At 46.5% G+C, this 18,125-nt stretch overlaps 1 protein-coding gene across 1 annotated transcript in view; it reads left to right on the top strand.

Annotated features, from left to right (window-relative positions):
- Positions 1-3,692: 3,692 nt before the first annotated feature.
- The window catches only part of EVA1A (eva-1 homolog A, regulator of programmed cell death), a 200,209-nt gene continuing 185,776 nt past the window's right edge, over positions 3,693-18,125 (top strand). Inside the window, exon 1 of the mRNA XM_035560126.2 lies at positions 3,693-3,792. Within this exon, the coding sequence (XP_035416019.1) occupies positions 3,693-3,792 (100 nt within the window). The remainder of the gene's footprint in view (positions 3,793-18,125) is intronic.

Below are 18,125 nucleotides of genomic sequence, written 5' to 3'. Positions count from 1 at the left end.
ACAGAACTCTAACTGGGCTCAGGTAAGTATTTAATCATTTCTCATTTCTGATACAGCTGCCCCTAGCTGACCCTGAAATATGTGTGACCTCAGAGAAATGACTGCTTTACTTCCACCGTGACTGAAATGGAAGAATACAACAGTGTGCTCAAGGAGAATGCTTTGAGACATTATAGAAAACACAGTAAGAAGATGAGTCCTAGCACATTTGTACAAATATACCTGTTTGTGACTGTGTAAATAAACACAACTTCAGCCTTACAGATGATTCTCTAGCTGAAACCTAATCCTGGTCCTGTTCTTCTACTGACCAGCCCTTCTTCAAGCTGATGGTGCTTTAGCCTAGCAAAGCAGAGGTTAGCGGTGCAGGGTGAGAGAAAAACAGGAAAGCATTGCCAAATATCAGCCCTAGAAAGCAGCAAGATGAGCACATACAGCATTAAACTAGGAATTAAGCTATCTGGGTTTTGACTGTCATTCATAAACTAGGTGATATTGGGGTGACCAAACTGCATGATGAATTTCTTCACTTCTCAGTGCCTCAGTTTTCCTAGTTGCAGTTGTAGTTAACTGTATTTAAAGCACATTGGGCATATGCATGTTTCAGATATTACAGTTTTATGTAGCAGGAGAAGGATAGGACCTGCAAGAGAGAAGAAAGAGCAATGCACTTAAATTCATGGTGATAAAGGAGGACTGAGGTACAGTTGTTAAGCATGGAGGAGAGAAAGAAAGCAATCTTTCCTCCAAGCTAAGATGTAACTGCATCTCAGTTCTGGCCTATTCTCCCTTCTGGGTGGCTTTGGGGACAAGGGATCCAAGAAATTGTGCATGATCACATGCATTATTATCTATCCCCAGGAGACATCTTTGAAGGCATAGTTAGATTTCAAGGGCTGTTAACCCCAAAAACAAAGACCCACATTGGCGTGCCCATGATTCATGTTTACCCCATAAGACTATCCATGAGAGATAGACCATCCTTTGTCTGTGCTGCTTTTGGGACAGGTGGCCTCTTCCCGTTTGAAACACACAGCTGATGATCCCGTAAGGAGTAAGGGTATTATGGAAATGGACTTTAACAGAATTGCCTGCTTCACAAAGGTTGATATGTATATATATATATTAGTATTATTATTTTTGGCAAGAGCTGTTTTATCCTTTGCTCTTGGAAGGCATCTTTACAAACGTGTTTAAAAACAAAGTCTTCACGTGACATTGATGTAAGCTCCCAAACCTCTGGTTCATGTTATTAACAATAACATAAAGGGCTGCTCAAGCACACTTCCCATGTTTAGCCTTAAACCCCTTGTCATCAGAGTTCTTTTTCATTCCCATATACTGAGTCAGCCAAACCTAATTACCCTTTAATCAGTAAAATCAACACCTGCTAACAGGGTGGGCTCTTTTCAGCAAATACAGCTTCCCTTTTCCAGAGTGCTGATAAATTTCCAGGGGCCCTATTACCTCTTTATCCCGCTGATAAGGAGCTTTGGCTGATAATCTGGTAATAGGCACAGTTATCTCACGCCTCTGAGGCTGTAGTGGTGAATCTTCCTCTTGGCAAGGGCAGCAGAGCTAGGTGAGAGAGGGGTTATGTAGATGCAGGGAGCCAAATGTCCTGATCTGTTCTATTTAAAGCTTAGGCCAACCTCTGGCAGGTGGGATTAAAGTGGGTGAAACAAAGCAGCCAGCAGAGGTTCCTGATTGCAGAGGGTTACCTAAGCAAGATCAACAAAGTGCCACGGTGGCAGGGTCATCTGTGGGGAGCAGGAGTGTCAGGGCCACCGCTGGCCTTGGGAGCTGGCTCCTCTGTCCCTTTGCTGTAGATCCTCAGGGTGTGAGGAGCTGCTTGGGACAGAGGGTTGCTTAGGTGTCATTTAGGCCAGACCAACTCCTTGCTCGTGTGGTCTCAAACTCGGGGTATCCCACACTACCCCTGTCCTCAGTGTGGCTGGGTGGAACTTGAACAAGTGGTTGTACGGACAGAAGGCAAACAGGGCCACAGCCTTACAGCTCCCTTTCAGTTTGCTTTTAGCGCGCAGGCTGGGGTGGGTTTCTGGTGGAAATAATGAATGTGGTATTCATGGTAGTGCTCTTGAAAATGTCTTTCACATATAATCTGACAGCCGGCCTGATTCTCGTCTGAGAACAGCCGAAACATTGTTTGAAACTTCAGCATAAGAAGCTCTTTACAATGGCACTCAGCTCTGAAAAAAAAAAAAATAGAGGTGTTTGGGCTGAAGCACCTTATGCTTTTCAGTTCTGAGGTGAAAGTTTTTGGAAAGTTTGGCTTAATTTCATGTCGGCGAACAGGACAGAAGAGTAAAAACCAGTTGTGTTTTTTTCCTTGGATGTTCTCCCTCTGGTTATTTTTGGTGGGTTGAAAGTGCAGCTTTGTCCAGGAGCTGTGTGCCTGCCTCCACCTTCCCTGGCAGCCCCACGCCATGCTGCTCTGCGGGTTTGTGTGTGCATACCCAGGCTGATAATGGATGTTGCCTTTGCCCATCAAAACCATCTGCCCGTTCTCTGCACCATTGCTCTGCTCTAGCCTACATATATCAGTTATGTCTGTTATTTATACACAAAGCCTGAAATGCTGCTAATGCTGATGAGCAAGGCCAGGATCTCTTTCCTGTACCCAGCAAGAGCAGGGTCTACCAGTCCGTCCACCTCAATGTCCCCAGAATGCAGCTCTTGCAAGTGATGATAGCTGGCTTGATGCTACCAGTATATGGATGGAGATCAGGTAAAATAAAGTACTGAATGTGCTTCCAGGTGAGCTGGAGCCATCTTTTGACTCTGCAGGGTGAGCAGAGCTTGCATTAGCAGCTAAGCCCATGCAAGTGGGAGGTTAAAGCAGTGGCTATGGCAGGAGACAGGTCTCCTGTTCTGAAGAGGTTATGAACTGCACGAAAATCCTCTGTTGACCTTGGTGGAGGGAAGAGGGGTGCAGGGGGATAGAGGAAGCCTGGTCGGGCTGGCTGCTTTCAAAAGGAAGGAGGATTTTGGATATGTGGACTGACACCAGCCCCAGTCCTGCACTGATCCAGGAGGGTTTGATGCCAGTGATGCCAGTGCAAAATCTCTTCCACTGTGAGAGCAGCTGTAAGGCTGGGCATATCTGAAGAGTTGTCCTGTCACCAGTCTGGCAGGACACCTCTTCTCACACTGACTGCAGCAGCAAGTGTCCATCATTCCAAAAATCCATGCGAATTCAGATGTTTTGTCCTGGGCTCCCTCCTTTGAAAACACTGCCCATCCTTCTGTCCGTCTGCACCAGAGAAGAAAGATCCCAGGGTGCCTGAAATAACAGCGACTTCTCTAAAACAACCCCCCAGGGAGCCCCCCCAGCTCTTTCACCCCCCTGCCCTGCCGCTGCTGGACAGCTGCACATGAGGAGCCCGCAGCAAATTTGGGCGAAAAAGCGATGGCTTTTAGGACCCTGGGACCTCCGCCAAGGCTCAGGTAGGTCTGTCTCATTCGTCAGCCTCACTCAGTCGGATTCATTCACTCCAAGGGATGTGTGTGTGTGTGAGTGAGTGCGAGCGAGTGGTTTTCCTTCCTGGCTGCTGGCTGCGATCCTTCCAAGCTATGGGACTAAGAGTTTTCTCTGGGCGATGAGTGTCGGACTGGGGCAGAGAGCGCTTTCCTTCTCTCTGGAAGAAAACAAGCCGTGAGGATACCTAAGGATGTGCTGCCCAGATGTGCTTCCTACCTCCGCCTTTCTCATAGGACTAATGTGCTTGACAGCTTGCAGCAACTTTGCTAGGACTTCGGCAGACTTCTCAGGTAGGGGAGAAGTGCTGACCCAGCCGGGAGCTCTTGTTACAGCGTGCGGGGACAGCACAAGGAAAGTGGATGTGAGCAGATCTGGGAGAGTTACGCAGGGAGCGATTTTAATCCTTTTAAAGTAATCTGATGGAAAGGATTCTTCTGTAAGAGGATTTTGAGTTTGTTAAAAGCCTGCCTCAATAACCCTTAGCAAAACTGTTTCAGCAGAGTTGGTTCAGAGTAACTTTGGGAACAAGGATGGGAATTGTGTTAACTTCTGTTTGTAGCTGGGTTTGTGCTGCCTTTCTCTGAGGAGTGAGTGAAAGAGCTAGGTTAGGAGACCGGGATGTCATGGATGTAACAGAAAGCTGGTTGAAATTTAAAGTGTTTTGTAATGGGCCAGATTCCTCTGCTGTTAGCATAAAGCTCCTGACTGTTCCAAAAGTCCCAAACCCAGATAAAGGAGGCATTAGCTGCACAGAATGAATTATACTCAGCCTGTGATTGCTTCAAGCAGGATAAGATGTGTCTCATTTCTAAATACGTTGTAAAATAGGAAACTAAAACTATTCATAGCACTTGTTTTGAGTTGTGCGCAGCAGTTAAATACACAGTGCTTTGAAGGTGGGGAGTCCTGTGTAAGTTTTATAACTATGTACAGCTGCTTCAGCTACTTTAAAATTAGCTTTCTGCATCTGTTCTTTGTGGATATGTGTATGAGTCAATGAAAACCTACCAGGTCTCCTTTTGCGGTTGAGCAGGGTGATTATTTTGCTCAGGAATGGCTAGTGGGGCCACTTTGCTTTTGGGATATCTGCCCTAACTTTGTGACCTAATGTGATGTCTAGCCTGGCATGTCCTTTAGGTGAGTGTTGCAAAACTGTAGGAGCAGATAAGAGCTGCCAATTACAGTTTGCTAATGGAAAAAGTGTCATTAGCAAGAGCTGAATCTCACCGGACTGTGGTTTCAACACATCATAACACTGCTGCTTGCTTCCTGGGAGCTCGTGTGTCTGTGTGCTGCTGTGAGATTTGTGTTAGAAAGGAGGAGCTTGTGGCAGAGGGTGGGGGAAAGTATATATAGCAGCTTGAAGTCTTTTAATGGGAAGCTGAAGGGGGCTGACCTGCTTGTGGTTCAGTCTCCTTTGGAGGCAGGACAGTCCTGGGGGCTGCCATTCAAGGCAGATCTGCCTCTGAATGGGAAGAACTGAGAGTGTTTTATCTCCTCCCTTCTTGGCGATGAGCTTTCTCTGTGCTCCTCATTGCAACCGCTTTAATGCAGAAGGGGTGCGTGGAGTGGGCATGACAGGGACAAGAGTTGTGATGGGAAAAGCACTGGTCCTTCTACAGTGCAGATCCAGTTCCTCCCAGCCAGGCCAACCGATAAGCATTAAAGTGCACAGAGGTGTCCCAGAGCAAGGGTGCTTCACGCTATGCCTGCACCACACGGCCAGAGCAGCAGGCGCAAATTCCTTAGGTTCGGTGATGCTGGCACTGGGGGCAGATGCTGTCACTTAAAAACAAAAACAAAACACTGAAAACAAAATCAAATTTTCTGCAGCATTCAACTGTTCTGCCATGCTTTGTGACAAGAGGGGTGGTTTCTAACCCTGTGTACCTGCACTGCAATTTTATACTCTAATGCAGGGTCTGTAACCCCAACAACACAACCTTCCGTGTGTTCCCACAAGCATAGAAATCTTCCACCAGGTCCAAGCCATGTTTCCTAATAGCAGACTTGGCAAGTGTCCCCACTCATGACTGTACCTAATGGGACAGGAAGCATAACTTGCTGCAGGAAAGGGCTGTACCCACTGTGTAGCAGCTCTAATACCGCCTTGCACGCCCAGGAGCTGTGTAGCCACAAGATGAAAGGGGGTAGGGGAAGGTACAGCGTGTCCCAAATCACACGTTATGCTGCCCCAAAATATTTTGCAAATATCAGTGCTAAGAGCTTGCACAGCAGCGGCAGTGCAGCCCTGTTAACTCTTCCTACATGATAGAGCTTTTTTTTTTTTGCTACTGTTACCCCTATATATGAATTGTTAGCTGGTATAAGGAATGGAAGGGGGTAGCCTTTTAGCATACTTTGACCATAATGGTTTCTAGCCATTTATTTGCTTTTTCTATACTTCTGGGTATTCAGGGTTCTTCTCTGATAGGCTTGGAGTTGAGCAGGTGAAGGTTTTGGGGGAACCTTATAACCCTACCATACGCCCACCTAAAGATCGTGCACCTGAAACACAAATTGCATCCCAAGGAGATGAGTGGATTTCTCCTGATTATTGCTGCTGAGATCCCTTGCTGATATTGCTGATGCGATCCCTTGGAAGGTTTCGGTAGCAGTTTGTCTGCTGCCCACTTGTTGGAAAGAGATGACACTGCTCATGGGGATGGAAGGGCTTTTCCAGGTAGCAAATAGCAGTGGTGTTCCCAAAGAGCAACTGGTGCTCTTTGGAGAATAATGTTTTTTAAACCCTGTAGACCTCGTTCAGCCACACAGCTGCTCTGGCTTCTCAGCTTGGTTTGATTCAGCATGGCTGGGAGCTGCTGCTGGGGTAGGAAGAGCCTACGCAGCTCCAGTCCTGAAAGAAACAGTTTAGGGTCTTCAAGGTAAGCATCTCTTGGCTGCAGGAGGATTTTTTTACATAGGTCATGGAAAAGCCCCCTGAGGGGGTAAGCAGAGGCCCAGCATGGTGAACTGAGTTGCCCACAGGGAAGCACAGGCAGAGAAGGCAGAGATCTCCATCTCTGTGGCTCCCAGGCCTGAAAGCTCACAGTCTCACTCTGCAGCTCCATCCCTCCTGTTTGCACAGCTCAAACACCACAATGTGAACGCGAGTGCGTGTCGTGCTGGGGACTGCTGCAATCCGAGATGTAAGAATTAAAATTCCTTTTAAGTGAAGTATTTGAACTATGTGGAGAGTTTTGGAGTTGTTTTCTTTAATAGTTCTTTAAACATTGACGTTTGCAGGATGGTGTGGGGGTAGGAAGCAGGTCTTTAGGGAGCGAGCAGAGTAACCAGGCACTTTGCAGCCACTTCATAAAAAATAAGGCCTTGGCTTTCTCTCTGTGGCTGCTTGTAGTATGGGCTCTTGATCTAATCTCATTGTGATTGCTTCTTGTGCTCAAGACTCAGTGTCATGGTGTGTCACGTACCCCTTATGTTCAAGGTGACGCTTGAAGACTGTGATGGCGTAGGGGCAAGAGGCTGGTCTCTCAGCTCCCCGTGCTTTAACTGCAAAACACTTTATCCTAATCTTAGCCCTGGCAATAAGCTCCCTGAAATCCCTGTTGGTTGATTAAACCTTTATTTTGGCCCTTTTCTGTTTGCAGGGGGAGTCTGAGACCAAGCAGTGGCTTGCCCTGCCAGAGGGAGCTGTGCCATTGCCACTCTGCATAGGCCCTGGGAGCTGGTGAGCACACAGCTCGCTTCTTAGAAGTGTAGGGTTAATGAAAATGGGGCCAAAACCAGTCTTTGGTGCTAACTGAAAATGCAGGCATTGAAAGTTTAGCCAACAGCTATTGCTCATACCCCATGTGCTGTCTCTAGCTCCAGCCATGGGGTTCCTTTCACTGCCCTGCAGATAAATCATGCAAACACATGGTGATTTCTGCTCTGCCCACCACCAGCCATGGTGGCTGTTTAATTTCCATTTACATACCTGCAGGGAATTAGGCTTTATGTGGTTATGATGCCATGGCTGCTCCACTTCTTTCACCTCCTGCCATAACTTTCCTGTTCATTAGCTAATTTCTGGATAGGACAGCAGTGGCATCAGATCTACTCGATTGCCATGAATCTCATCTTAGTGGGGACAGATCCCTTCACTACCACAGCAGAGCAGAAAAGGCTATTCTGTGAACTCTACTCTTTGCAGACATCAGAGGATCCACTGCAGGGAGCCACGCCAAAAACTTAAGCTTCTAGGCATGGAAATAGCTTTGATTGGGACTCGTGCCTTTTCTGACACAGGGGAACCCAGCTGCAGGACATAAAGCTATAGGAAAAAACAGCCCCGGTAGAGTCGCTCCCTCCGGGCCCACTTTAATATTTATGTTCTCTGCATTATATCTGGCATGAGCAGAATCTGAGCAGCGCTTTGCTTAAGGGAGCTGACCCGGCAGGGAGCCAGATGAATCCTGATAACTCCATCCACGCCCTGCAGGTGAGCCCTGGGTAGCTTTTGGGAGCTTTCCCTGGAGGCTCTTCCTGGCTTTGAAAGCACAAAGATTTTTTTGTTGGTGATGTGTTGTTTCTTTGCCTTCCTTTTTCCCCCAGGAATGGCAGGTTTCAAGTGAAAGCTGCTTTTGCCACCTCCCTGCTAATTGGCTCAGGGTGTTTGCTGGAGCTGCTGAGGGCTGGAGTTGGGAGGGGAAAGGCTCTTCTCCCTGATTGCGTTTAATCGGTCCACAATAAAGGCAATTTGTTTGACAAGCCCATTCACCAAATTATCACCCAAATCTACATGCTAACAGCTTCTGAATGGCTTTAGTCAGACTTTGATATTGGTTTTGGAGTGCTGAATGGGTCGATAGTGTCAAGGGGGGTGCATGGGGACAGGATTTCCACGTGTTGCAAGCTGCAAATGGGGGATTTTCGAGAGAAAGACAGATACAATTTCTCTTTCAGTGCAGTGGTGTAACTCAGTAATGAGGTCTGTGCTTTTGACCCCAAGGACAAACAGACGCATTTCAGACTTTTTGTTTAAAGGCTGGGCTGAACCCAGACTACCTCCGTACCTTCTCCTGGTGAAGGGCCCTGGGGGATGAGGTTGGATGGACCTCGGGCTGCTGCTCGAGGAGGTTGCTGCCCCAGGCAGTGTTTTCCTCCTCAGCTGGAGGCCCTATAATCCAGCCCATCCATCACAGCTGTGTGGGCTGAGGGAGGTCTGTGCTGGGACAAAGAAATTCTCCTTTTGCAGAGGTGACAAATTCCAAAACCTCATGGAAGCCACTTAAAAACCAGCTTGGGCATCTTCCGATGACGTCCTGGAGACGTGGCTGTGTGGTGCGCTGTGTCAGCAAGGCCTGGGGAGCTGAAGGAGGGCGTCAGGCTCTGGCAGCAGGAGCTGAGCAGCTCTCCCAAGGGGAAGGTGCGTTGGGTTTTGTCTGCAGCTCTGCCTGTCAATGGGCAGAGAGCTGAGCAGTGCTGGAGGAGGAAATCAATGGGAGGATGTCAACTGGAAGCACAAACCTGGGGCTGTCTCAGTGCCTCAGAGCTGTCCCAGTTTGTCAGCAGGGGTGCTGCTTTGTGGGCGTCTACAAACTTTGTTAGGCAAGGATTTATGTGCTCTGTCCTCCTGTCCTGAGGCACGCTCCAGAAAACACCAGGGATTTCTCAATGCTTATAATGTTGTGAGGGAGAACTGACTCTCACAATGTTCAGCTTGGTTTTACTCACAGCTAAAGGGGACCGAACTGAGTTTTGGGAATAGAAATGTGTTTCTGTATGTATTTGTGGTCCTGGGCTGTGCTGAGAGGTGCTGCTGTCACTGCTGCCACACAGCAGTGGCAGGTCTGTGTTTGTGCCCCCAGCAGGAGGAGGCACCACAGGGGAAGGGAAGATGGGGTTGCTGTGGGTGCCAGGGTGTCTCGTGAGGGGTCTGTGTGAAACCTTGTGTATGCAATGACTTCCAGCCTGGGTGTGCTGTATTCAAGAGCCACATGTGCGCATCTGGCTCGCATCATGTGGAAATCCACTGTTCCTGCCATCAGGGCTGTCAGCAGGGGCCAAGGGTCCCCAGGGATCCCGAGTGTGTGATGACTGGCTCTGTTTAAGCAGTACCTACTAAATGCTGTGGCCCAGAAACTGATGGAAACTTTTTCAGTACTGGGAACACTTCAGTTAATTGGTATTATTAAAAACAAACAAACAAACCAAAATGCTATGGTAATTTTAACCATACGCTTTTAATAAATGTCCCAGGTTATCAGTACCCAAAGGAAGCTGTTTTGTGCACGGTCTATTCCAGCAAAATGTCCTTGCAGCATTCATCCCACGTCTGTGTTGTTAGGGATACGAATGCTGAAGAATTAAAGAAAGCAAATGTATATGTCCTCAGGTAAAATGTATTCCTTCATTAAAGACTCTCTGAAAGCAGATTTCATAAATCACAAATTGTTTGTTCAATTCAAAAAATAAATAGTGGGAATTTTAATGTATCACTTGCTCAACTGAGATACTTTGCTAAAATAATAATTTAAGCTGTGGGGGACAGAATAAGCTTGGTCTCTGGGCAGAGAGCTTACATTTTTACACTTGGCACTTCTTCTGATCCTTTTGCTGATGCTAATTTAAGTGTGGCCTGGTCTCCCAAACTGCCTGGTGTTCAGAACTGAGAATTGAAGTGTGCTGTGCTTAGGTGGTCAACACCAGGGCTGTTTACGTGTTTTACTTGCTGCTCATGCTTGGCATGTATGTGCATGTAGAGACTGAACTTTCTGCTTTCTGATCCAAGACAGCAATCCCAGTCCCTGTGGGGGACCGTTTGAAGTAACTGCCCTGGTGTGCTGTGATGTGTGGTGGCGTTTTCTTTTTTCTATTTTTTTCCCCTGTCATTCCTTTTTATTTAGGTGCCCAAGACCTTCACAGACTCAGTCCCTTTCTGACTCTTGGTAAGTATATGGCTGCCTGCAGGAACAGGCCTAATGTGCCGCTTGAAGTAGCGCAGAGGATTTTTGGTCAGGTTGGTTGGTGATACTATGAAGTTCCTTGTGCCCTTGCCAGTCTGTTCCTCACTGATAAGGTACTGTTGTTTTCCCTTGGAAAAAAGCACAAAAATCCCAAACAGGCAAGGGCCAAATTCTGCTCGGCTGTGAGGCAACTTTGCTGACTTGCTTTGTAGGTTGCGCAGAAGTTAATCCCAATGCATCTTCTTGCTGATTAAATCTGATATAGAAGTAATAATTAAGAACTTTTTAAAGAGAACTGCTCGACTTACCTGTTATTATTAGTTACCTAGCTGCTCTTTTTGCCTGAGGAAAGATAGAGAGTTGTGTCTCCCTCAGTCTGGGTTTGGGCTGATCCAAATATGCCTGGCTCAGCTCACTAACCAAAGATATGAGCTTGTTTGCAGTAATTAATATACGTATGTCTGCTCTTTCGGGGATGCTTAATGTTTGGCTGCCTGGAACCCACTGCGTGTCTTTTCATGTCAGAAAGGCAACAATGGTTTGGCTGTTCTGAGCTGCACAGTAAAATAAACCTCGAGTGGGGCTTTTCAAATATATCTTGTGCCCTTGAATGGAATTAATGGATGCTGTGGTATCGGTTTTGATGGGGTTCCCTTGGATGTTAAGGCTTGGTGTACAATAATCTCTTGGCACTATCTGGATCCTGGCATGAAGATGCAGCAGTATGTGTGGGACCTGCAGTTGGGGAACTCTCTGAGTGGTAGGGTTTCAGAAGTGTGCATGAACTAACAGATGGATCTAGCATACTGCAGAAGAATTTGCAGTAGATGTTGTCTGAGCACTTTAGTTGTGGTGGGCAGGGACGATCGCATACACCTGCGGGTGAAGTATCCCACATTGTTTGAAAGATTTAAGCAAAGACTTTTTTTTTTTTTTTTTAATAGCAATTTGAGAGAAAGCCTAGAGACCTGGAGCACAAGAAGCTTTATCAGCTGCCTACAACCAAAGAACTTCCATAACTACATTCATGTGTCACCTTTTGACATAGTATTGACATACTAGGTGCCAGCAGAAACACTCGCCACTCCTCCAGCAGCCCACAAAAGCATCAAAATGTCAAGGCTGTGAGCGTGGGCTGTCTTCAGATGAGTTCTGCTGTCCTATGACAGACCAGGTACCTGATGGTGCTGCTTATCGACCAAGGACCGTTCAGACCACCTACTTGGAGACCCCCTATGTGATCGTGTTTTATTTTCATCTGCTATCAGATTGTTTCTGCTTGTGGTTTTGCTGCTATGATATTATCAACATGTGTTGTATTAGCCTCAAGGGTTTTAAATGGGCTTTTACTCCTACAAGTAAATATAAAAACAAACACGGCAGTGGGGAGATTTTTCCTGTTTTTTGGTATTGTTTTGTGGGCTGGGGTGACCTGCATCCTGTGCCTGGGACCTGTGGGCTCAGCTGTGATCCCTTATTGCTTGCTCCTCTGCATTGCTACTAAGGGTGCTCTATGGCAGATGCTACTTCTGGCATTAATTTCCCATATTTGCTGTGTTTTTGCAAAGGCTTTTGGCTCGCGTGTTTTCCCTTGAAGCTGTGTTGGGCCAAGAGCGCAGACTGTCAGTGCAATTAGGCTGCTAGGTGGTAACTTGAGCTGCTGTAGCTGGATTGTGTTCACTTTTGGGCCTCAGTCTTTGGGAAACCTCTTACCTCTGTGGTCTATGTGGGGCCTGTGAGTGCAGTGCTGCTGCGGCCCTGACGATGTCTGTAAGATGCTACGGGACAAAAATCTCTCCTTTGATTTGAAAGTTTATCTTTTGTGCTTAATATTCAAAAGCTGCATTAAAGATGTAAATTAAGCATTGTAAGTTAGGAAATGCTAAAATTAAGGTAGCTACTTAAACCCATCCCTTGGGGTTGTTTGCATTTTGTTATTTACACTGAGTTACTCTTTAATGAGTGTGTATTACTGTTTCTCCACCTCCTGTCCCCCATGGACTCTTGTATTGCTCAGTGCACAGGCCAGCTGCCTCCAACTTGATCATTTGTTTTATCCTTCAGGTTCCTTATGGCCCCAGGGCCTTATTTACCATGTGCTATTTAAACCTGATTCTGCTTGCTGTGAGTGCTGGCAAACAGGGATGTAGTTACCTGTCCAGCCCTTCTGGAAGGAGAAGCTGGGGTGTTATCTGCATTGCACAGATGAGAATATAAGAGGTTAGCATCAAGAGCTCTAACTGTCCAATTTGGGGCACTAGGAACTAGCAAATGTTTCAGAGGTTGTTCGTGATCTATTTTTTGCCTCCAGGAGCAGCCAATGCCCCTTACCCACCCTCTCAAGCTGTGGCAGGCAGGAAGAAATACGTGGTTGCTGGTGCTTGACCCACAGTTCCATCTCCAATACTGTAATGCACATCTGCAAATGGACTGCAGGGGTTAAGATGAGCATTATGGTTGCACATAGCTAAGTGTTTGGGTTTAGACCTGGTAGACATCTAAACGCCATGCAGCTCCTTGCCCACTTCCCCCTCCAGTGGGATGGGGAAGAGGAAAGGAAGAGTAAAAGAAAAAAAGCTCATGTGGTGTGGTGAAAATAATTTAACAAGTGAAGGAGAAGTGGAAGAAGAGAGAAAGAAAACAAAGTGATGTAGAGGTAATTGGTCACTACTTCTCTTGGGCAGATTGATGGCCAGCCAGTTCCCGAGCAAAAGGTGGTTAACCTCCCTGAACCCTACTCTCCATTTTATTGCTGAGCATGACGTTATATGGCATGGAATGTCTCTTTGGTAAGTTTGGGTCATTTACCTGGTTGTGCCCCCTCCCAGCCTCTTGTGCATCCCCAATCTAGTCACTGGGGCAGGGGCAAGGTGAGAAACGGGGGAGGCTTTGATTCTGTGCAAACACTGCTCAGCAACAGCTAAAACATCAGTGTGTTATCAGCATTGTTTCGGTCACTAATCAAAACCACAACACCATACAAGCAGCTGTTTTAAAAACAACAACAACAACAACAACAAAACAAAAACAAAAAAACTTAACTCCATCCCAGCCAGACCCTGTACAGTTAGGAAAGTGCAATGTTACACGTAGGTTTTATAGGCAATATAATCTAGGGGTGGATATGATAGCAAGCTTCCAGTTCTTGGTGGGTACAGTCTGAACCCATGAAGTGCAGTTGTAAGAAGGGTCTGGTTTTGCATAACTTCTTTGTTAGAGCAGTCACACTTTGAGGGTTACTTCATTTGGGATGAGATAACAGTGCTTAAAATTGGGTTACAAATTTGAATACAGTCTAAGGACTGACCCCCTTCTAAACGAGGTTTGAAGGCATTATCCCTCCACGTTTTTGTTTGTTTCTGTCCCTTCACAGGAGAAAAATGTAAATGTGCCTATTCAAAGGCACAAATAAAGATCCTCTGGTGCAGGTGATATCACTAAAATGGAGCCCCTGGGATTTGTCCGGTTTAATTTATCTCTGGATTTTCATTGTGTGGGTATCCCCTTGGAAAGTGAGGTTGTTGATCTGCCTGCTTCCAAAGCATGTCAGTCTCTTCATGCATCCTTTGTAAAGGGGCTGCTTCTGTTGTGTTAACACTGTTTGCTTCCTGGTTTATGTGCTCAAGCTGAATTCCAGCTCAAAGAGGTTAAAGCTTTATAAAAGTGAGTTGAGCAGGGAAGTGGCTCCACAGTTGATGATGAAGCACACACATCTGTGACCCACGCTGTGCTCACATGTTAGTTTATTGTTAGCCTCACAATAATGGATAGCACTGGGTTTTGTTCAGCTAAACAACTTTGATGGAATGAATTGTATAGAAAAAAAGAATAGATGAAGCCTGGCTGTTATTTGCCAAAATGTTCTTTGTTTTAGCTGCGTTGTGTGGGACGCAGAACTCCCAGAAGAGGACAGTCTCTCTTCTATTGCAGCCAAGGGGAGCTGGTGGACTGAGCAGGGAGGCAGAGACAGAGGTTCAGTAGGAAGGGGTGAAAAAAATAATCTAATTCTTCCTGCCCTTCGGGTTTGCTTGTCCCTAGCTGTCAGCCCAGTCTTTCTCTTTGGCTGTAAGAGTAGAGGCTCTGCTACACCACCATGTTGCCCTGCAATGTAGTTGGTGCCATTTGGCTGGGACTTGGTTCAGCTTTATGTACTCAGGTAGCAGTTGATGCATTTTGGCAATGGAATATACATACATCTAGCTGATGGAGTGTAAAGGTCTATCAGGAAGCTGCATGTGTGGTGGCAGACAATCCATTTGTCTTGCTGGTTAAGTGAAATCACTTTTTCCTTCTCTCTCTCTTTAACAATGTCCATATAATTGGAGGGCAGGGTTCAAGTTCAAACCGGTAAGATTATTTTGCCTCCGTAAGCTGCATGACAATGGTCCCCTTGGCAAATTAAGTCATGGACCTCCTCTTGCTGTAATGGGAACCAATCTCATTAGAAACAGAGCTGGATTAATGGAGAGCCCAATCTACCGTATAGATACGCTTTCTGACCCCAGCAGGCCTGAAGTGCCTTTTGTTTACTCCAGACTCCTCTGCATTTTCCCATCGGCTGTACATCAGTGTGGTAGAGCTTGTGGTGACTGTTCCTCCTCAAGAAAAGCCTGCTGGGGGGTGAAAAGGAAGATGATCAGCCAGCGTGGTATCACAATTTGAATGATAAAGTGATTTTAAAAAAATGTTTCCCTTAATTTAAACTATTGTAGTACAGAACTGATGAAGGTGCCTGTTGCAGGGTATTGGAGATAAACAGCTCTTCTTTGCTGGTTTGACCTGTAGGACAGAAATTCCTCTTCTGCCTCTCAGCATCGCCCTCTTCTACAGATCAAAACATCTCGGACCCTTTTATATCAACCTCTCCAATATCTGGTCACAGAAAGATAGCTCCTTCTGTTGGAGGGAAAAAGACAGACAAAACGTTTACACCCATGACCCGTGTTGGTTCTCTCTGTCCTTCCTGGTTAAGTTCCTTCCACGGAACTTAGTTCTGTGCTGGTGTAGCATGTGCTGCTTGCTTCCCTTCTTTACATCCTTAAGTTCTCCTTTTGGGATCCACTCTGTCTATCTACTTATTTATGTTACATGTATTTTTTTCTCCTTTGGAGATCACTCTGCTCTGGGGGATTAGATGTACAGCCCTGTCTGGTTCCAGCTGCTCCCATGAAATGCAACCACATTACATACGCAGAGGGAATAATCCCAACAGCTTCCTGGGTTAAGAGCTTTTCCTGATCCTTAAGGAAATCCTTGTGCCCTGGCATCTCTCCTGCATCCTATTTCTCTGACTGACCTTGAAGGTCTTGCCTGGAGCTTGACTCCTGGCTGAAAGTCCACACTTGAAGCACACTGGCAGGCAGGACAGACTGGACAGTGTTGGAAAATGGCACCAGGGAAAGAATGAGCCTGGCCAGATATTGTAATAATTTGCTGTTGACCAGCCTGGAGGCTAATGCTTAAGTTGTGAGGAGCCCTAACTTGTGTGTAATTCCATTTAAAGCAGTGTGGCTATTCACATAAGGTAGAGTTGACTTCTATTTATGCCCACTCCTCATTAATCAGACTTTTTTTTTAACGAGTCAGCAAAAACAAGGGCTAATCAGGATAATTAATACTTTTAAACTGTAGTATTTCACCAGCCAGTCTGCAAATAGGACATTGATGCAGCTGAAGAAACCGCTCTGTTTTCTGTGCTTGTTAAAATTCTGGATATATTTGAAGGTTTCTCAGAAAGGCCAGAACAATGCAACACCCTTTGACAATAGCAATCTCTTCATGGTGGAGTCTGAGCAAGCATTCAGTCCCTTTCCTTCTGGGATTACTCATTTCCTTTTTTTTTTTTTTTTTTTCCTTTCTCCTGAAATAAAAACAATGTTCCCCAAAAAGCACAACTTCTGCTGCGCTGTGACAGAGCCAGGCCCTGTCACTGTCAGTCAGGCGTTGGGTGGGACATTGTCTTCTCATTTCCCCCCTCTAAGCTGCAACTTGGAGAGGAAAAAAAGAAATAGAAAGCAACAAAGAAACCCTTTTCAGATGTTGTTTTACTGCTGTCAGAAATAACTAATGCCCACCCTGAATTTCACTTTGTGTTTTGTTTTTTTTTTTCAAAGGCTTCCATCATTTCTATGCACAGGGGAGAGCGAGGCACATGGGAAAGAAATCATGTTCAGTGAAATGAAATACCATCAAGCAAACTAGAGGCACAAACCACGGGTCTCCTGAAGTCTGGGGCTGTAGCCCCAGGCCTGGTTCAAGTGTGAGGGGAGCCTGTGATTAAAGAGACTGTTCCAGGCCTCCTGTGTGTGCCGGCCTGCATGGCCCCAGAGCTTGCTGTGAGAGCCTGGCCGCAGGCCTGTGCCTCTGTTTTCCTGCCTGTCCCTTTTGGTTACTTTTCCCAAGTGTCTCCATGTGTTTTTTGCTATAGCTTGATTCCTTGCAGTTATTGTCACTCTGAGGGTGGTGAGGCCCTGTCGCAGGCTGCCCCGAGGAGCTGTGGGTGCCCCATTCCTGGCAGTGCCCAAGGCCAGGCTGGATGGGGCTGGGGGCAGCCTGGGCTGGTGGGATCTGCCCTGCCATGGCAGGGGTTGGGACTGGATGGCCTTTAAGGTCCCTTCTAACCCAAATCATTCTGTGATTCTCTGATTTTTGGAGCTCTGCTCCCATAATTACCTGGACTTTTGTAACTTCCAAAGAGTTTTGGTGCTGAGAATTTCTGGGGTGTTTGTATTATCCCATTAATATTCTCTTACACTTCTCACAGACACTGAGTGCAAAAGTAGGACAATAAAAAATAAGTGGAGGAGCAGCTTGATAGGCCTGAACCTGCTTATTTCTCTTGTAGGAGAGGATTAATACAGCATGAAACAGCTCCAGCATTGGGCTGGGGAGAGGCTGTGGGTGGAGCTGGCAGGGGGCAGGTGCAGCTGACAGGAGGCATTTGCTAAGCAGTGGTAGCTCATGAAGGGTAAAAGCAAGCTCAAATGGAGCAGACAGTGGATTTATCCACATTTATGAGGTTTGCCAGCAAATGCTTTTGGTGAGACACTGCTTCAGCAAGTTGCTTGCTGTTAAGACCTGTGGTGGCTGCCTGAAGACCTGGAGAAAAGTAAAGGTGCAGCTGGGGCTGGTGGGATCCTTTCCTTTGGCAGCTGGGCCTGATGACAAGGGCTCTGATATTACCTCCACCAGCATCCCCATGCCTCTCTTGCAGAGGTGGTAGAGTGAAACACATCTACTTCCTCACTGTGTCCAGTCCTGTCCTCTCCTCTCCCCAATGCAGTGTCAGGATGTGCTTGGTCCAAATTTTACCTGTTGTCTTAAAAAGCACCAATTCTGATTTTGAAAAAGCACCAGACTGATTCGTCTTGATTATAAGAGATTTAAGAATTGTCTTTCAACTCAGACCTGTCCCTTTGTGCAAAAGTCTTCTGCTGGGTGAAAACTACTTTTCTGCTGTGGGGTTAGTGAGGGCTGGAGGATGCTGTTAGTACCCTGAGAGGGATGTTGTCCAAGTATCCACACCTGCTGGATGCAGAGTTGCCTTTTCAAGCCCCTCTCAGCCTTGTCAGTGTTGGGGGATTGGTAATGAGGTACAGTTTGGGGTCTGCTAGCCAAAGGAGCCCAAGCAACAAAATGGTGGATATGGAAGGAGTCACGCTAGACGCATGACCCCCTGGGGCTTTCTAGCCCATTTTCTAGCATTGCTTTCTTGC

This window comes from Cygnus atratus, chromosome 3, assembly GCF_013377495.2.
Source record: "Cygnus atratus isolate AKBS03 ecotype Queensland, Australia chromosome 3, CAtr_DNAZoo_HiC_assembly, whole genome shotgun sequence".
NCBI classification, from domain to species: domain Eukaryota; kingdom Metazoa; phylum Chordata; class Aves; order Anseriformes; family Anatidae; genus Cygnus; species Cygnus atratus.
The sequence above is the reverse complement of the archived record's forward strand: the minus strand, read 5'-3'. Positions and strand labels throughout refer to the sequence as shown.